The sequence below is a fragment of the Thunnus thynnus genome, chromosome 5 (genome assembly GCF_963924715.1).
Source record: "Thunnus thynnus chromosome 5, fThuThy2.1, whole genome shotgun sequence".
Lineage (NCBI taxonomy): Eukaryota > Metazoa > Chordata > Actinopteri > Scombriformes > Scombridae > Thunnus > Thunnus thynnus.
The window spans coordinates 6,586,830-6,608,091 of record NC_089521.1 but is presented as its reverse complement, the minus strand read 5'-3'; the positions used below and the strand labels follow the sequence as shown (position 1 = coordinate 6,608,091).

Here is a 21,262-nt window from a genome sequence, read left to right as displayed (position 1 = left end):
TTGTTACCTCTTTACATCTGCTTTTGTTGACTGCTTTTCAGTGCTGCACCCTCACCTCAGTTAAGCTTTGACCATGAGACTCCAGTAATGGCATACATTTAACACATTTGTAAAGGAATAATGCTGGCATTACTGTCAACCCTGTTACATAGCATGATTATACATGATGACAGTGATGATGACGAGTAAGGTTAAGGAAACTGTGTGTGTGTGTTGTCTAGGCTATGAGCCTCCCACTGCAGCCCAAACACACAGAGAGCCGGCATGGCATGGTCGCTCTATCGGCACCACTAAACTACGACTGGTGGAGTTCTCATCTTTTCTGGAGACACAGAGAGACCAGGAGGCAGTGAGTACCACACACACACACACACACACACACATAGAGCCCAAGTCCACAATAAGCACTCCCTATTGTCCCATAAACAGAGATGATAGATAACCCCAAAGCAAAGAACAGCGTTAAACCCCTTTGTGTCTCCCAGTATGAATAACCTTTGTAAAGCTCTATCTCTCTGTCTGCTCAGTCTATCTGTCATCCTGCCACACTTCGGCTTCACTGTCATTTTTCTACCTTGGGCTCACAGACAGCTGGCATTCATCTTGTTGATTTCTGTTTAGACAGTTAAAAACCTCGAAACACGTCCATGTTGACTTTGAAACAGAGTTGGTTGTCAAAAGGTGCCACAGTTTCCTGCATAATTTATATTACTGTAAATGAGGAGGGGCTGGAAATGCCCCTGATGGTAGAAACATGTCATTGCAGTACAGATTTACCATTTTGTTTGATTGGGAGACAAAGAGAAAGTCAGCTGTAATTGCACCTATGCCATCTCTGGAAAATTGTTATTGTGAGTTACAGTAAATTGTGATTATTTCTTCATAAAGTCCAGGCCTGTATTGAGGGTCAACATAGTATTAAACATAATGAATTCACAAACCTCATTTCAAAAACAAAGGTAACAATTAAAAAAATATAATCAAGGTAAAATGTAGCAGTTGCATGTTGTTGCTGGTTCCTAATTTTTTAAAACCATCAATCCATCCATAAAAAATTGGGAGACTAAGCGGCCATGCATTTCTCTGTTCTGTTACTTTGTTTCTTTGTTTAGCATCGTCAGGCTAGGCTAACCCATTGTTGCTAACTTTGGAGCTAACCCCCTTCACTTTTTTCAGCAGTTGGGGAAACAACAGACGTGACTTTTCTTGGTCTTGATAAGCTGCAGCATTTATTAACTGACACATTATAGTCTGTACTGTACATTTACTACCAGACTGACAATTTACTGCTAACCTTTTCCTCTGCTTCGCTCGCATTCACCATCACTTTTCTGCCGCTCGCTCACTTGCTACGCACACACGCACTACCTTATTCCTTAAATGAGCTACGCTACCAAGAGTTTCTAAGGCAATGAGGTTGACTCATGTTACGGAACAGCGCTGATTGTACACGTGTGCTTGTGTGTGTGCTTGTCGAGCACAAGATATATTGCTCCACAGTGCCACCAGTGGTCAAAAAATAAACAGGGCAGCTTTAAATGCTGAGATCTGGTGACACACTGACATCTGTACAATCTGTCTCGGCACTAACAATGTCTCTCCATGTCCGTACAACACAGCAATAACATTTGGGAGTAAAACATCATTGTAACCAATCAAGATGGCCAAAACTAATGTAGTCCCAGGCTGTAAAAAAATGAATTTTTAAATATGTTACGACCTCATCTCTGAAAAAGATCCATACTCTAAATAGAATACAGAAAATGATCCTTGAAGAAGGTGCTCTGAGCTCCTTACAACAAAAGAAACACCAAGTTACGTGTCAGTCTGTATAACCACATGTATGTTCCTCTTGGTTGGTTTGTAAGAAGCCAGTGTGAACAGGAAGTGGACCAGAACTAAAAAGTGACAATGTATCATTTTTCTCTTGGTTTGGACCAAACAAACTGAACTACAGGTGTGAAATCGCCTTTGCTGTCTCTTCCCACCTCGGTCCCTGTGTGATTCACCTTCTTCCTTCCCCCCCAGTACAACAAGCACCTGTTTGTGCACATCAGCCAGAGCAGCCCGAGCTACAGCGACCCCCTGCTGGAGTGTGTGGACATCAGGCAGATCTATGACAAGTTCCCTGAGAAGAAGGGGGGCCTCAAGGAGCTGTTCGGCAAGGGCCCGCATAACGCTTTCTACCTGATCAAGTTCTGGGTGAGCAGATCAAACACTTTGCTATATCCTGTTAACATGAGTTTGTAAAGCTGGCATCAAGAAGGAGTTAAATTAAAAAAACACAGACGTCATCCAAAATAATGAAGGCCTCAGATGATGTCTGAAAATGTCCATAACACTTTCTCTCATACTTTCACCAACTTAATTTTCTTTAATATGTTTTTTGAAATTCTCATGGTCACCAATGAGCAGGGTTAGAACGTACCCTGCTACTTACCTTTCCCTGTATTTTTCCACCCAGTGCCATGTCTTTGTCTGTACTTACAGGTGTGTGTGTGTGTGTGTTCTGTCTTTTCACCTGGGATATGGAGGTGGTGGGTTGATGAAAGCACAGGCGCTTTGTTTGAACACCTGCTCACCTCCTGACTCACAGGTTGCTCTGTCTCCACGTTTGTGTGTGTGTGTGTGTGTGTGTGTGTGTGGGTGTGTGTGTGTCTCAGTCTCTTTACTGTTCTTTCTAAGTGCAGCAGTACACTAAAGAACTTGCAAAAATCCTGGCAAACATGAAGAGTGTCACACATTTAGTAATTTCTTTTCAGAGTAATGCAAACACTGTGTGATCTAGCAGGACAGTAATCACAGAGGATGACATATTTTTCAAGTGGTTAACTCAAACCAGTCTCATTTTCATCAAGAGTCCCAGGATCAATCAAAATTGGTCGGGGACGTTAGTCCTGGCTAACATTATTTTATTACAATGATAACGGTGGCAGACTTAACTTTGGACACTTGTGGTAATTTTCTGAAACAACGGGTCTCTGATTTCATACAGGAGTAAACACAAGCAGCTTCTCATTTCTAGCAGGTGACCGGGGTTTGTCAGCTGAAATGATGACTGTCGCTAGCAGATTTTATCAGCTGTAGCTAACTAGCGTAAGCTAATAGTAAAACCCTGTGAGTTGGTTAAAAATACGTTTGCTAACTTTTGAATGTTTGCAGCTTATTTGTTTTAAAACTGAAACAGTGTTGTGCTTACCGATGTTAAGGGTTTTTATGGACATTATGGCTACACAAGATATAATGGTAAAAGACTGAGGCTAAAGCTGCATGTCCATGTGTACGACATGGAAATAAAGACTTAGCACTGCTTCTGTATTGCAGAGTAGAGATAATTAATCCTAATACAGTATGTGATAAATATAAATAAAAATACATTTTATTATATATTTGAATTTATTATTACATTTTATACACTTTTTTTCAAAAAATGCCTCACTATTTCAAGAGAAAAGAATGTGAGGATGAGGAATAATAGAGGAGTTTGGCAACATATTGCTATCTAAAGCAAGTTCGGCTAGCATTGCTGAAGCGCAGCAACTGCTGTTCCTTCGCTGAAAAATCACAAGTCTCATGGTCAAAGCGTGAGATTTGGCAGCTCTGAAAGCTAGTAAAGTAGTTAGCCAGACATGCTAATGTTTGCTGTTTATGTAGTGAAAAAACTTTCAGTTTCATCCATTCCTTGAATTCGATTTGATTTGAATTAAGCGAGTGGTTAATGATCAAAGTGCTGAACAGGTTGAATTTGAATGTAGCTGTGAGGTTGTCAGACAGTATGCAAAAGGGGACTAAAGCCTGCAGTTCTGTGAAGTGGGTTCAGTACAAAGTTAATGTAGAAGTGATGATGTGTGCTCGTAGCATGACAACAAACAAAGACAAGGTGTGTGTGTGTGTGTGTGTGTTATGTCGAGAGCCCCTCTGAATCAAATTAAAAAGCTCTCTGATCTACCACAATAGATAATCTGCTCCTTTAATGGAGCACAGTTTGATGTTTGGATGTGTGTGTGTGTGTGTGTGTGAGAGAGTGTTTGTGTGTGTGAATAAATGTACACAATGTTTACAATGTTTATGCTGTTCTCTTGGCCAGGTCATTCTTGAAAAAAGAGATTTTAGTCTCAATGTGACTTTTACCTGGTTAAATAAAGGATATATCTATATATCTATATATCTATATATCTATATATCTATATCTATATCTATCTATCTATCTATCTACATATGTATATATATATATATATATATATATATATATATATATATATATATATATATATATCGTGGTTGTAGTAAAGGTTAGGATAAGTCTCCAGGAAATGAATATAAGTCACTGTAATGTCCTCTGAAGTGATGGAAACACGAGTGTGTGTGTGTGTGTGTGTTTCTTCTTGACCTTGAGACACACAGTCCTTATTGGAGAACACATCACAAGTAATACAAACGTCTACACTTCCACTTTGCTCAGCCTGTAATCCACTGTTCTCACTGTTCTCACTGTTCTCACTGTTCTGATGAAATATTTTCCAGCTTCAATGACACAAGAATATTGTTTTTTTCTCCTGATGTATCTCTATAGTAGTTTATATATATTTTTTAAAAATTACATTAAGCATGAAAAAAATGTGTTATGAAAAGTTTGCTTCAATTTTCTGCTATTTTAAAGGGTCAATTTACCCAAAATACAACAAAACATTTTCTCTCTACATCTAGTTGTATCCAGCCATTTGAGCTGAAATTATTAGTGCAGTAATCAATAACTTGATCTACAGAAGCTTTATCAGCAAATATTTTGATAATCAATCAGTTGTTTAGGTTGTTTTCAAGCAAAAATGCCAGAAATTGACTGATCATGGCTTCTCAGATGTGATTATGTGCTGTTTTTTTTAGTCTTCTCTGATAATAAACTGAACATCTGTGGGGTTTTGACTACTGGTCATATACAACAAGCAACTTGGATTTTAGGAAATCAGAAGGCCTTTTTTATTTTATTTTATTTTTTTTTTTATTACAGTTGTCTAAGACTTATATACCAAACAATTAACCAATTTATTAAAAGAACAAATGTATCAATTATAAAAATAATTGCCATTTGCAGCTCTGATTCAGATAAATTCATTTACCCAGGTATGAGATACAGACGGGTGACAAATTAAAGGAAAAAGCGGTACAGGCCCCCAAAGCATAACAGAGCCACCAGATCCCCTCACTGTAGAAGTCAAGCATTCAGACCAGTTTTTCCTTTAATTTGTCACCTGTCTGTACATGTATCTCTGAGATTTCTGCCTCCTCGCGAATACAGTTTAGGGGAATGGGATATTTTCCGTTAAAAGTTCAAAATCAACATCTCTTTTAAGAATCTGTGCCCCCACTACTCTGTAATACAGCAATGATGTACAGTAGGTGGAATATGACAGCAGAATTACACACCTGTGATCACTGGTTTTTCAGGTTTCAGATATGAGGTTTCAGTATATCAAACATACTTTTTATGTTTGCCTGTTTGTTTTGACCATCACACCATTCTTCACTTTAGACATCCACAGTCAAACCTTGAAAATGACCTTTGGATATATTTTTAGTAATGTCATAAGGGGATCCATTCCACCTGATGTTACAGACTGTGGAGTTTGTACACCTGTAATGTCTCAGTGACTAAACTACCAGCAGAGGGCACTGTTGGCTAATTCTAGTGGCAGAAAGCAGACAGCGCTCCTTCTCATATTGGTTCTTGTGTTTCAGAGAGTGTTCACGTATTTTATTGTTAAATCTCCAGTAATCAGTGACATTTATAGTGTTGATGATGTAAATAATACTGTTGTTGCTCTCTGGTTGGCAGGCGGACCTGAATCATAACATGCAGGACGACCCTGCAGCCTTTTACGGTGTCACCAGCCAGTACGAGAGCTCAGAGAACATGACCATCACCTGCTCCACCAAGGTCTGCTCCTTCGGCAAGCAGGTTGTCGAGAAGGTGGAGGTGAGGATGTTCTCTAATGCTGATGATGCAGTTTGGTTGACAGGAGTCATTTTCATGGAATTAAATGTCTGGTTTGCTACTTTTTCTCAGTGACACAAGAGGATGAAACCTCCAGCCCGTTCATGACAGTTTTAACAGTTGTTCTCCTTTACAGCCAGTGTCATTTAGAAAGTTTTTTGTCATTTATCCAATTTTTAAAGTTAAATTCTGTTAGCCACTGTGGTTAAACAAAGAAAACAGAGACTAAAACATGCACTTAAAGAGGAGCAGCAACGTGATTCACTCATACACCTATAGTTGTTAAAATGAACTGCAATGATGGTAAAGGTAATAAAGTAGAAATGAAACGGCTGTCAGATATTATTTCCAATTTATTTGATTTCCCACAACACTTAATGTCATCTGGTGATTCAGCCTTCAGATCTGCAAGGACAGATGTTCTTGAAATAGGTGCACTAAACAGTTATAAAGTACAGTTTTAAAAGAGCACTCCAGTGATTTAGTATTGCACTTCTGTAAAGTTGGGAGACTTGCAAGAGACATAAAAAAAGAAGCAGCAGAGGTGGAGATATTCTGACTTAAAGTCTCTAATTGGGTGAAGCCCCAAAAACACTGGAGCCTATACTTCCCATAATGCAACTTGATTGATTTTTCTTCATGAGACAGTCCCTCCCTTGTCTCTCTTTCCAACTCCTTTCTCCTGTTTTGTACCAAAGGCTCTCTGTCATAAAAATGGTATAGGTATAAACCTCGATGACATCACCAGGGTTATTTTCTCAGACTTGACAAAGCTCCCTCAGAGACACAGGAGAAGACTGTTTTCACAGGCTGAGCTCATGACTAATAAACTGATCTTTATGTGTAAAATTGGTGGAGTTTCCCTTTGATGCTCAGTTATTTCATTTGGTAAATATAACATTCTCCTCTCTGTCTCTGCCAGACGGAATACGCGAGGTTTGAAAACGGGCGTTTCGTCTACAGAATCAGTCGTTCTCCGATGTGTGAATACATGATCAACTTCATCCACAAGCTCAAACACCTGCCGGAGAAATACATGATGAACAGTGTGCTGGAGAACTTCACTATTCTGCTGGTAAGGACTGCAGTCAGTCAGTCAGTGTGTGTATTTATGTTTGAATAAATGAACAAATTTCTTATATTTTGGTATGTAAATCTGCAGATAGGCACTTGCATTATTTGTTCGGAGATACGTATTTCACTCTTGACTTTCCTCTACTTGTGTGTGTGTGTGTGTAGGTGGTGAGCAACAGAGACACTCAGGAGACCTTGCTGTGCATGGCTTGTGTGTTTGAGGTGTCCAACAACGAGCACGGAGCACAGCACCACATCTATCGACTCATCAAGGAATAACACAAATACACACACACAGACACACACACACACACACACACATACACACACACATGGCCTTTGCTTGGTGATTAATGGTGACATTGGAGGTGAAATGTCTAAAAACTGAATTCTACAAAAGTGTCTTTCAGCCAAACAGCTCGACTTAGTGAAGAGAGAAAAATGGCTGCATTTTCACTGCTGCTCACGAAAACATCACAATAGTGGGGTAATTTTTAATTAACACCAGATATGACACAGTATGCCGCACAATCCTCCCCAACAGGAGCATTTCAACACAAAACATGAACTCCAACCTGAAGATCAGATGCTCATTAGCTGTAACCAGCGCAGTGGCAGTGCAGCCGTACAAACACTACTCATCAGAATCAACCTGGGTGGTTTTCCCAAGAGCATCCTGACTCTGATATCACCAGAAGATGTCATGTCTCCTGCTAATTGGTTTCTTCCCCTCTTTCTCCTGGTAATTCTGTATTTTTCAGTTCTGATGATGGAAATGAAAGTGGTATTTGTGTCATTTGCTTTTGGGAAACTCAACCCAGGAGAAAAAAAACCCCTAAATCAAACAATATTCACCCCCTGTGACAAAAAGTGTGTTTGTTATCTGCCAAGATACTGACAGACACTGAAGGTCAGACCCTGTGTATCATCAATAACCAGAGAAGGAAATAACACTACTGCATTATAACATAGTTCCGTATAGAGGTGGTTTTGTACAGATAGCGACCGCAAATTGTGTGAGCTGCATTCTTGCACATAAAAAAAGGTTTGTCCCAAAGAAAAGAAATCAAATTTTTACCTTTTTGTATGTTTTCTTTAAAAAAAAAAGAAAAAAAGAATAGCTTATAAACTTTGGGAAAATGATTATTGATAGTAGCATATAGACTATATTTTAATTCCAGGAACACTATCTGAAATGTATGTTAATAAGGAACTATAAATTAAACAATTCAGGTACCTTTTTGTGCAACAAGTGACTCTTCATTTAGATAAAAATAAATAAGTCAAGACCGTGTTAAAGTTATAATCCTTAAGATTTCAGCCCTGGTTGATTTGGCAACACTGGTGGTTACAGGTGTTAACAGCAAGTACAGTTTAATCTACAAGTCCTAGAATTCTAGGGGCCACAAGCAATCACTTTTTAGTAAATACAATTACAAACTGTAGCGCTGGATTGCACGCTGCATTGTTTCCTGTGAATCTCGTGCATTTGAATCCAATGCGTGAATGGTGGACTCCACCAGTAACAATGAAAGTATGGTATTTAGAGAGGTAATTACTGAATGTAAAAACATTAAATGGCAATTGCAGAAAAAATGCAGACCATGAATAGTATCAAAATGAGCGTTTGATTTCATGTAAATCAAGCTCCAGTGAAACAGAAGTTAGAGTGTCTTTAGCTTCTATACTGTGACGTATTTCCCAGTGAAACAGAATATTTGAGAGGTGTTACAAGAGGGATTTAAATCAAATCCTTCGCATTTGATTGGACTCCTAAAAAAGTGGGCGGGGCTTAGAGTTTAGCACGATATGGAACTGCAGAGAGAAACGGAGCTACAGAGGACTTTTGGCTCCACACACACCTCCCTCACCTGTTGTTAGATCAAGAGGAGGACGAGGGAGAGATGAATGGATTAGTCCTCAGTCTTTTCCTGTCTCTCTCCATATTGCTCTGTTAGCTACTACGACCCACAAATGCTGAAGTGTGGTTTATATATGACCGGTGTGGCTAGCCACTCGCCCAAAGTCACATTTGATTGGATGAACTCTTGTAAACACAGCTGAGTGCAGGATGAGTCATCAAACATTTGAAACTGTTTTACATGAAGAGAAAAGACTTTGATGGGATTTTGGTGTAAAAATACTCTTGATACAGATTTTTTTTTTTTACGTATATTTGGCATATAACAAGAGAGAAATGAACAATTAACACAGGGACATGGGATTAAAACTGGGAAAATGTATTTTTAATTTCATGGGCCTTTAAGGATTGTAACTTTAATTTGCTTTGTATGATCGGTCCATTGGAAAGCACTGTGAATTTTACAAACTATACAACAAAGTCATTCATGGTGTACAAGGGAAAGAAACTGTTAAAATAAACCTACGATACTCCTCCAAATTAAGCATAGCTTAGTTCAGTATTCTTATACCAGCTAACTTGAGCTTTAATATGTCTGTATTCACTGATGTGTTCGAACCTGAAACTCCATTACATTAATACTGTATTTAAAATGAAGATGGCCCTGATCGTTACTGTATGAGAAGCCCTGGCACCTGTTATTCAGTTTGAGCGTGCTCAAAGTCAGGAAAGGTCGTTGAGTGCTCGTTCTGACTCTAGATGACATTTAAATGGTTGAAAACACAGTTCCCTTTATCTTTTTTCTAGTTAGATAATACAGTATACTGTATGTCTGAATAAAAAAGTCATTTATGAAACAGAAACCAAAAACTGTTGATGAAGTGTACTGTAGCAGGTGTCGATCGGTTGTTCGTCCGTGTCATGCTCAGTAGCATGAAGTGCCTTTGGTTGGAAACAGAACTGGACATTTCTGTTCTGTTTCACTGAAGTCCTGATCATTTGAATTGATGATACTGTGTTTATGAAAAGTAAATATAAAGGCATTTTAGAGAAGATGAAGAACTCCTAATTAGGTGTCACATGCCCCAGTAGTCAGTGTCTGAGGGCTCCATATTTAAAGGCTATTCCTGTTGTAAATGAAGAAAGTCAGCACTGGACCATCCGGATTAATTGTTGTTATGTTGCGCACAATGTAAATGAAACACATTTTTATCCACTTGGTATCTGCAGTAATGCAGCATTTACATGTAGCTGCATTTGTGTATTACATGTATGTATGACGGATTCATGTTGAAACAGCTTGCACACTGAATGTTGTCTGGTGCCTCATTCACAACAATGCAACTGCTTGGGCTTGTTGCTACTGTAAGACCATTTCTAACTAAAGTATCTTCAAAGACTGGAAGCAGGGGGAACAGCTAGCCTGGCTCTGTCACTTCTGGGAGTGTTGTTGTCACCATGAGGTTGCCTGTCACTGTGTCCACTCAAGAAATAGTCCGGCCAATCACCTTCTATAAAACCACAACATGTCCCTTTTACTCTTCAGTTTTTGTACGGATTAAACAAACTAGATATGACCTGTTAATTAGCAAGCTTTAGAAGTGTTTGCAGGCAGACTTTTTAACTTTTGGACAGAGCCAGGCTAGCTGTTTGCTGACAGTTTTTATGCTAAGCTAAGCTAACCTACTGCTAGCTGTATTAAGAGTTCTAACTCGTCTAACTCTCAGCAAGAAAGCAAACAAGCGCATTTCCCAAAATGTTTAACTATTCTTTTTAAACTGTGTTAAAAATGATTCCAGCTGCTGTTCAAATTTTACAGTATCTTACAATTAGCATCCTACATTGACAAAAAAAACCAAATACCATCAACACCAGGTCCAAGGAAAAAACTTGGGTTCTGTTCCAACAAGTAGGTTTACTGAGTTATCTGGATAATTTAAGTTAGACAAAGTTAATATATCTGCTTCTTGAACAGATCACTCTCATAACGTAAACTCACAGAGATCAAAATAAATTGCATGCATGTTAATGAATGAAGCCCTCATGTTTTTAAATATATTACTATAGAATACTGGACGTTGATTGACAAAGTGTGAAGACTGACAGGGTTAATAATCCAGTGCGACCAGCTGGGATGCTATGTGGTGTCCAGAAGATCCAGTAATTTGCAGGAAAAACAACAATCTAACTTGTAGCGACTTTTACCATTTTATCAGCCCTAAAAAGAGTCTTCTTCAGTCATTACTGCTCTTGTTGTTAAATATTCAGTCTATCAAGTACTGACTCAGATCTGACTCATATCCAACTGATGAGGACTGTCTTTCTACCTTTGGGCTGATAGTTGTTAAATAGTTGTTCCAAAACGACTGTATTTTGACTGTATTTGCTTTCAGACCCCTTAGAGGGTTGAGTCATGGGGGTTACACCCACCTGTCAAACAACACTCAATCATTTCAGGTCAGTCTGACTCAAACTCCAGCGCAGGAAAACCCTGTTCAAAATCCCCCTGCCTCCACTTTCCCAGAGATTTGTCTGACATCACAGTAGTGTTGTTGTTCACAGAAAGACTACACGGCCTTCACACCAGAGTACCAACATGTAACATGTAAGTGATAACCTGACACACAGCTTCGGAGGGGCAGATTTTGCAATAACAGCACTCTGTCTAGACATTATCTACCACCTGCTTACCAAAGACAGTCATCATGTGACACAAAATACGGAGGAAAAGTGATTTATTACAAGCAAGATCAACTTATCTGCTTCTGCCAAAAAAGAGTTCCAATGAGAAGGAGTAGAAACATCTGTAGTTTGTGAGCTACACTGTAAAACTGTATAGATAAAAAAAAATATTGGAAATTAAGTTTTTGAGAAACTCTTGGCTTTTGTTCTGTTTTTAAAAATATTTAAGTTGATTATCAATCAAAATGTACATCATTGACCTCAAATATGGACACCTCTTATCATCTCGGTTGGCAGACTGCAGAAGCCCTGTGTGATTTACTGATTTCTGAAAAGGCCCTCAATGTGTGTCAAACATTATAAAGACATCGCTGCAGGGTGTTACTGTTGAATATCCATTCGTTATAATCAACTAGAGAGTTTTCTCACACAAATAAAGAAGTTCGTTTGCAAAGTCACTCATAAAGCCGTGTATACATAATGCCTAAAAGTTGTTCAGAAGGTTGCTGAGTTTCCGAATCACCATTGTCTGTGTTGTTAATGTCGTCTCGTATGTGCAAGTTGGATATTTATCTTCTTTTCCGAACCACATGTGGCACAGAAATCCTGTCTGTAATCAATTCCAAAATGGCCTTGAATATTTTTGCCCTGGTGCACGTGCACAATGTCTGTGTGTGCACCGAGGTTTTTTTTGATAAGGTGCTTTGTATAAAGGTGACAATAACGTTTATTACAGATGTTGTGTATATCTTTGATATTCTAATGTTTATCCTATTTTGCGAAGAAGAGAGTACATTTAGGAAAAATCCAAAAGCTAGTAATGTGTGTCTATTGGTACTGCACAGGGTCTGATCTTTGCTTTGTAACTTTTTTCCCCTCATGGCTAAAACATATGTTAGATATTTTCTAGCTTTGTAGAGACTTTGTACGCATATGCTATTCAGTTTAAATAAATGGTCAGTTCCAAATTGTGCTCTTGGGTTGTGTCTTTACTCTTTAGTCCATATTGAAAAATAGTCCAGAGTCTGAACTCTGAATCCACTATGAAAAATAACTTATTAGACTAAATCACATATATTGTACATCCCTTTATCACATCACTAGCTTATTACAGAGCCATCTCCAGGTCATCTGACAGCTCCATTTATTGATGAAGACCATGAGATGCAGTTGACAGAATAGTCTGACAGATACTGGAATTTTGAAGCCAATTCTGATATTAATATTTTAGTGTTTAAAAACTGATAATTGTATCTTCACCAATAGTCATTTGTTCCCCAAAATACATCATAAACAAACACTTTTGACAAGAATCCCATGAATTTGTTAATTATATTGCAACAAAGACATGTATTGATCAGGAGATTTTTCTGTCATAAAGTATATATCTTTGGCATTTCTGTACAATTTGTTGTTCTTTATCGGCTTACATACAGTATTAGTGATAAAGTAATATCTGATAAATTAGCCTAGCCATTTTACTGCTCTAACTGTAGTTGAAAGCACTCAAACACAGCCAGCACGAGGACCTTAGGCAGGGTTCTGTGCAAACAAGCCTCATAAAGAGCTTCAGCAGGTCAATGTGATGTAGTTTCCTTTATGTACACCAGAGGGAGCCGCAATCAAAGAAGTCCACTCAAAGCTCACAGCTCTATATTTTTATTCATGGCATGAAAACTTAAAACACCACTTTCATGCATACATTTGTATAAATAGCTGCAGTCATTCATATTAATCTATTATTGAGATACTGGAATTGTTACCATCTCAGTAAATTTGATGCTTTACACTGACTGGTGTTTTGAAACACCACACACCCAAAATAAATGATAAGTGTGAAAATTCTGGAGCTGATTTTTTTGATTTGTGATGAGCTCCTTCCTCATTTTTAAAATTCTCCCTACATTGCCTGCGCTTGACCGGCACCTGAATCAATTATGCTGCTGTGCAGAAGACTTCTGATTTCCTTACTTATTAGTGTTTTGGCCACTGGTTACAAAGACATTACTTATAATTAGGCTCAGCTGACACTTACATTTACTATCAACCAGTGACTACCATGTGATTTTTGGCAAACCAAGCCTTTGCTGATGCTGACAGCGTATGTTTGGGTTGGTGGAGGGGCAGAGGCTTGGTTTGTGGTCACATCTCACTGGCACAACACCGAAAACACCAAACCCTTTGACAACCAGTAATGAATCTCCAGGTCAGACAGACGTGATGACCTCACAGGAAATTAAATCAAAGATAAGAAAAACATTCTGCGTTATCTCACATCCCAGACGTACCTGTTGTACTGACAATCCTCTTTATTCAAATCTAGTGTGTGTGTGTGTGTGTGTGTGTGTACGTGCACATTGATGCATCAAGTGTAGTGTCCATGTTAGCATTTCCAGATGGTTTCTAAGTAGTTATTTTACCAACAAACGTGGCCTGATGCATCAGTCTGAGCTGAGGTTACAGTACACAAACAGACTAATGGCGGCTAGTGGAGGATGAACAGTTGCCATTAATGTAACACTCACACACACCAAAACACTCTTAATGCAGATAAATCCTTTTATGAGTTTCACCAACCATATTCTAGGCTGAAATAGTTCAAAGAGCAGATGATGGGTTCAGACTCTCTATGAGAACTCTGCAGGGTGTAATAGATGGATTTCTTTCTGCTTTATGGTCAATCCAGCTGAGCTTTATCATCCTGAAAGGATTTCGCTGTGTGGGGATTATGAAGATGAAACTGTATAACAATGTATGCCGCAGTGTAACACTGCTGAGTAAGAGGTTCATCTGTGTTTTAGCTTTAGTCTGTGGTTCTTCTTGGCTCGTAAGTTGGACTCATTAGTTCTGGTTTGTGTGGGACATCAGGAAAAAACACTTATACTGTAAATACAAGTACAGAATGCAGAGCTGTAGCCATGAATGTGATTCACTCTCTAAAAATATAACTAATGTGTGGTGGCTTTATGAAGGTTTATAGACAATTAAACATGCTCTAAGTGCTGAAAAGGCATTCCATGAGTTGCTAGTTTGACACTTTCCATGTGGCAACTTACTGCCCCGCAACCCCCAAACAAGACAAAGGTCAGCTGACTTAACTGCAGTAGTGGAATGAGACTAAGTACATTTACTCAAGTACTGTACTTAAGTTCAATTTTGAGGGTCTTGTACTTCACTTGAATATTTCCATTTTATGCTGATTGGTACTTCTACTCCACTACACTATAGAGGGAAATATTGTACACAGCTTTAGTTACTAGTTACTTTTCAGATTACAGTTTTACATGAAAAAACACATTAAGTTTAAATATTAAAGCAGTGGTTTGCAAAGATTTTAGGTTGTGACCTTTTACAAAATTTCTGTGTGTAGTTGTGTCTCCTTGTCATATCGGTTCTCACATGGTTCCATTTAAATAACTATTCAGGGCCTAAAGAGGTAAAACTCCAATTGTTCACAAAACACATCAAAGATCAGAGAACAGTCTGAAAAATTAATTTAAATTTGTGTATCAGAACTTTGTAATTAATCATCTTACGACCCTTCAGGTTTATCTGGTGACACTGTCGTTAAAACTGGCTCCTTATTTCTTCATATACTGTTGGTTAGATTATATCTATAAAAATGCATCATATTTTATAAATTCATCCTAATATCTGGATGAAAAATCTTAATACCCAGATTAATTTAACTAATAGCCATGACAAGTAGTGACGTATGAAGAAGCATACAAGCAAACACAAGTAGCCTACAAGTACCTCAAAACATGTATTTAAATGACATACTTTCACGTTGAAATTTCATTTTGTATTATATATGTATGGATTTTTATTCATCTTGACACCTAAACACTCAACCTTGACAGAAAAAAATGTGATAAGTGTGCAAATGACAAAGGTTAAAAGCGGAAGCTGGCAGATTTGGGATCTTGAAGTTTGCAAATAATCAATCTCTTTGTAAAATGAAGCAGTTAGTGGGACATGACCTGGTCCTCACATCCACCTCAAACTCACCAAAGGCTAATGCATGTTTGTTGGTGCAGTTTTCCGTGTGTGAGAAGTGAAAAAAAGTGTGTGTGTTACAGAGAGAAAGAGAGAGGGAGAGAGAGAGAGAGAGAGAGAGAGAGAGAGAGAGAGAGAGAGAGAGAGGAGGGGAGGCGTGTCCCAGCCGTTACAGCACCCTCCTGTTTTGTCCCGCACGCAGCAGAGCAGTCTGTCCTGACTCAAGGACGCACCTCTCCTCTCCTCCTCCTCCTCTCCTCCTCCTCCTCTCCTCTCCGGAGCCGTGCTGAGATCAATCTGCCGGGGAGAGAGGGATGAGGTCCCGTCTAGAGAAGACGGCAGTCTTCAGCGAACACTGGAAAAATATGAATGGATGTAATTTGTTTAAAGACAACTGTGTCAGTCCTTCAGCGGTCGACAAGGTTACATGTTGGGACTTCTGAACGCAGTTAAAGTGGGAGCTGATAAGCAGCGACGGGAGTGCAGACGTTAACATTATGTTTTGGATTTGTTTGTTTTTCTTCAACTGATTTCAAATCTTTACATCTTTCACTACAAATGGAGTCAGACATCTGAAGATTAATTTCGTCTCTTTTACCTGCTGAGTCGCCTCAGACAAACACTGAGAGGAGTCGCTGAAGCAACTTTTTCAGAGTTGAGCCGGAGATGGAGCCGGAGGAAGGAAAGATCTCGGTGTGGGTCTGTCGGGAGGAGAAACTAGTCTCTGGGCTGACGAAGCGCACCACCTGCGCCGACGTGGTCAAAGTCCTGCTGGAGGACCAGAACCTGCGGCAGGGCGCCTCTGCCGCGATGCTGTCCGGCTCCCCTCAGTCCTACTGCGTGGTGGAGAAATGGAGGGGCTTCGAGAGGATTTTACCCAACAAGACCAAAATCCTCCGGCTCTGGAGCGCCTGGGGAGACGAGCAGGAGAACGTCCGCTTCGTCCTGGTGAAGAACGAGGCTTCGCTGCCCAACAACGGTCCACGTAGCGCCGAGGCCCGAGTGGTCCAGAGCCGGGACAGCGGAGGTCCGGGCGGGGTGCTCAAGGGTACCGCCAAGACCTGCTGGACCGCCGCGGCCGCTGCCGCCAACCTGTCCCAGGAGAAACAGAGGCGCATAGTCAGGAAGGCATTCAGGAAGTTGGATAAGATGAACAAAAAGAAAGAGCAGGCTGTTTCTAAAGATAAGAGTTCTGTGGAGAAGATGGAGACGCTGGTTCACCTGGTCATTTCCCAGGACCACACGATCCGCCAGCAGATCCAGAGGATCAAGGAGCTGGACCGGGAGATCGAGCGGTACGAGGCCAAAGTGCACTTCGACCGCATCAAGAGACACGGGGTGAACTATGTGCAGGACACATACATGGTGGACTCCTCGGACGCTTCCGCTCCTTCGGACTGTAAGCGCAAAGCGGAGCGGCAGGACGCGCGGTGCACGGCGGAGGCGCTCGCGCAGTTCGAGGAGTACGCGCGCCGGTGCGAGGAGGTGGTACGGCTGCAGGAGGAGCTGACGGAGCGCGAGGCGCTCGTGGAGAGCATCACCGGGGAGATCCAGGAGGAGCTCAACCGGCGGTGGATGAAGCGGCGGCGCGAAGACAGAGGAGCGGAAGCGGCGAAGGACGCAGACAGCGTAGCGGAGGAGGTGTGTCTGGCCGCGTCTGCCGCTCCAGAAGTAGAGCCAGATGTTGAGAGTCTGTCCGACAACGAGCTCGTGCTGGAGGAGGAGAGGATCAAAACGCAGCTGGATACCAGTCTGTACATCGGCCTGCGGCTGAAGACAGACCTGGACGCCATCAGGGGGGACTTGGACCTGAGTCTGGCACTCTGGGAGACCAAGGAGAGTGAACTGCTGGATCTACTGGCCAAAGTGGAAACCATGGAGATAGAGCAGGAGAACAACAAACTGACTGATGATGGGAAGGGAGAGCTGGGTGCAGTGAGTGCTGAGACTGAGCCTGCGTCAGCGTCAGCAGAGAAGAGCAGCGTCTGGGTGGAGAAGGCCAGAGGTCTGTCAAAGGCCTGCAGCACAAATGACGAGGACTCAGACACGGGCCTGAGCTCCATGCACAGCCAAGACTCTGACAACCCGCCTGTGTGTGAGTCGCTAGTATAGACTGACTCACTGTGGATGGAAGCATGTTGGACTTTTATGCAATTCAAAGCCACAAACTCAGGGGCAGAGAAATCAGTGTTGGCAATACTGGGAGATGTTCCTCCCTACCCAAATGCACCTCAGTACGGAAACTGTAATTCTATAGCAATAATTCCTGTATGTAGTCGTTGCACAATAAGCTAGAAGGGACGGCATGCTTAGAGGTTTGATAGGCCATGCTGCTCCATAGCTGACCCAGACTTTTGACCTCCACGAGGTGAGTCAACAAAGTACCATTTAGTAGGAGAAAAAGCCTAGAAGAGTATTAAAATAAGCCACTTATTATCTGTAGTCTTCAATGAGAAACTAACTTTAAGGTATACTTGTCCGCAGGTTTACAAAGAGTTAATAACAGCTTGCTTTTGTCAGGAGACAGTCAGATTTTTTGCTGAAGTGATTGCAAGGCAAGGCTGAGTGTTTGTTTCAAAGGCACTCTGAAAGTAGGCCTAATGGCCGTAAACAGACAGGTTTCCTTTAAAAGGTCAACATCAAGTCTGCTATCCATCGCTACACAGATAGACAGGTCAGCTACAAACATGCTAATAAAGCTCAAACAAATACATAATAATGGTTTGATCAATTTACTTAAGCCACTTCAAAGTAAGATTGGATTTTTGTACAAAATAAAACTGGAATTCAGCACTGCTCAGAGTTCTGAATTTAATCAATTGTTTAAAAACAGAAAACTGGAGACTTTGTGAACTGGAATAGAAACACTGATCCCTGTCCTGCCTGCTAAGCAGAGTTGATATTGTCCTCAGTATAAATGTAATGTCTGTCTCTTAAGCACAAAAAAAATTCATATTTATTTAATCCAGTTTTAGAGCTGGATGGAAGATCAGCTACTGTACTTTGTCCTGTACTTGGTCAACACAGGTTGGATTTGAACATGAAACATGGTTCCTGGTTCTCTTTGTCATCGCAGCTCTTTTGTGACAGTTTCATGGCTGTTTAAAGCAACGGTTCCCAACATTTTTAGCTCGTGACCCTTTAAAATAAGACAAAGTTAACTCACAACCCATCAAACTCATCAAAGGTTACATATTTCTATGAGCTGTGAGCTTTACAAGGAAGCAAAGAGTGATTTTCTTCTGCGCTGATTGTTTGATTTGAGTACTTAAAACTATCCAGTATTTGATGAAAAAAAAAGAATCAAAGATAGATTTTTTTATAGAACAGCAAAAAAACAACAACCCCAAATGGTTTAAAACAGGGAAAGAGTTGATTCATGGTAGTATCTTCATGATGAAACAGCTGTAGAAAAATCAGGTCAGAGCCAAAACAACAGAATTTTTGGCTCTTATTTAAAGGGGTACTCCACTGATTTAGTATTGCACATTCATAAAGTTGGGGGAATCAAGAGACTAAAAAGAGAATTAAAAATAGAATAGTTGAAACTCGACTTTCGGTCCCTAGTATGGATCAAACTCCAAAAACACTACAGCCTACATTTCCCATAATGCAACTGGATAGAATTTGACTCCCCTGCCTCTTAAATGCCCACCTCTTTCAAACCACACACCTTCAGTTTGTAACACTAGCTTTCTCTTGAAAATATCAAAGCCAGAGCTTTAGATAAACATTACCCTGATGACATCATCAGGGTTATTTTTGGTGTGCTCCCTCCAGAAGACATAATACAACTGTTTTCACAAGCTGATTAGTATTTCTCATGAAGAATAAACTGAACTTCATTTGAAGAATCATTGGAGTGACTCTTAAATCTGGGATTTGATAATTGTTGTGGCTGTTGGCTTGTTTCTCTGAGAAGCATCTTACTCAGCCAAAATCAATGTGGACAGACAAGAAAAGCCTCATGTTTATATCATAGCTCAAGCTAAGGAATTATTTCCTCAAATCTCGGATGGCACAAGTAATAATGAGTAAACAAACAAGAGACCACACATTAGATATCTACTGAGTAGAAGTCAATAGTTCAGGATATACTGTATGTTTATTGTCTAATCAACACATGTATACTAACATCCTATGGAAAGATCAAACCTGAAATTTACATTAGAAGTCGTGTTTTTGGCGTCCTTGGCTTTCCATACATAACTGACTTGATAATACAGTGAGTCTCATTTCCAGTGTTGAAGAAATTTGTTTCACTTATTTAGAGGTATGTCCTTCTATCTAGGTCTTTAAAATGTTGCCAGTTCTTTACTCTTGAGTCCATCTGTGAGTACAAACACCTGTAACATTAGATTCGAAGATGCTTTTGAGAGAAACGGCCCCATTCAGTAATCCCACAGTCCCTGCTGTACACTGTGACATTAAGGGGAAGTATTTTAAGCCTCTGTTCACTTTTCACATCCTAGAAATAGTTGCTGCAAAGCACTATTAGCTGTGCTCTCTGCACACTTGCCCAGCAACTGCATAGACAACAGAAAATAAAACAGGAGCTAGTAGAATACATTATTTCCAGATCATCCTTTAACTAAATCACTCATTCTGTATTTTTGTCAGGCTGTTGTGATGTCAAATCATACATGTTTGACTTTGTCCAACTAAAATGGTGAGAAGTAATAACTCTGTAACACCTAGAAGAGACTGATGATACTGTTTCTGTGGAGTTAGCTGTTAACTGTAACCAAATACCAAAATTACCTGTGTGTAGCTAATTTATGTCACTTGATCAGGGACAGTTTGGACGTCTCGGTCCACGACATTTAGCAAGCATTCTCTGGATAGATGGCTCTAGATCAGCAACTCTGAGGCTTAATGTACACTCAGATGCACTGTGGCTGCATCGTAACGCCAGTCTGCACATTATTACACGACTGTTAGTGTTGAAATAAACAGCAAAACCTATTTGGCTTGTAGTGTGACTTTATTCAGTGTGATTGACTGAGAACATTGTTATGTGTGAGCAGCTCATTGTTTTCACACCTCGGTTAAGAGTCGGCATCCCCCCACGGCTAAACATCTTCTCCTCACACAGGTTTGAGGTTTCATGTACGGCTTCTGGATGGAAAGATAGTTTGCATACCTGTGGGTTGCAGTGCTTGACAGTGAAAACTGTGTGTGTGAACATGAGTGTGTTTTTGCATGTGTGCATATTGCCTCCTCTGTCATATTCGTCATGCATAGTTGTGTTTAATTGCTGCTTCCTGATCGCTCTTGCATGAACTTCTGCATTAATTATGACAGGATGAAACAGAGATGGACAGGATGTACAGAGCAAAGCTCCACAGCTCAAGTTACCATCTAGTAACACATACCGTCACACGTCCCTAGGGTGGCGTCAGTTCACCCGAGTTACAAAGAACATATTTTCTCACTTAGCCCTGCTAGTGTCTAACTATGCAGGTAGTTTGGGTTTATTTGTCCGGGTGAGATATCTGTCTCTGAGTTTTCTGCATCCACCCAAATTAATGGAGGTAAATGGAATCTAATTGATGGTGCTAAGAGCAATGATAAATGACAATGACAATGCTGTGGACAGTTTTCGGTTAACTACTTTCTACTGAAGGGACAGCGAGGTCTGTGGATAATCCAGA

General features: G+C 40.2%; 2 protein-coding genes across 2 annotated transcripts in view; both read left to right on the top strand.

Moving 5' to 3' along the window:
• Nucleotides 1-12,577, top strand: part of tead1a (TEA domain family member 1a) — a 46,192-nt gene extending 33,615 nt beyond the window's left edge. The window contains exons 8-12 of the mRNA XM_067588900.1: nt 222-349; nt 2,029-2,202; nt 5,834-5,974; nt 6,915-7,067; nt 7,232-12,577. Of these exons, the coding sequence (XP_067445001.1) occupies nt 222-349; nt 2,029-2,202; nt 5,834-5,974; nt 6,915-7,067; nt 7,232-7,345 (710 nt within the window). The 3' untranslated portion in view covers nt 7,346-12,577. The remainder of the gene's footprint in view (nt 1-221; nt 350-2,028; nt 2,203-5,833; nt 5,975-6,914; nt 7,068-7,231) is intronic.
• Nucleotides 12,578-15,836: 3,259 nt separating this feature from the next.
• rassf10a (Ras association domain family member 10a) lies at nt 15,837-20,573 on the top strand. The gene has a single exon (XM_067588899.1). The coding sequence runs from the start codon at nt 16,275-16,277 to the stop codon at nt 17,718-17,720; it is 1,446 nt and encodes a 481-aa protein (XP_067445000.1). The 5' UTR covers nt 15,837-16,274; the 3' UTR covers nt 17,721-20,573.
• The last annotated feature ends 689 nt before the right edge of the window (nt 20,574-21,262 follow it).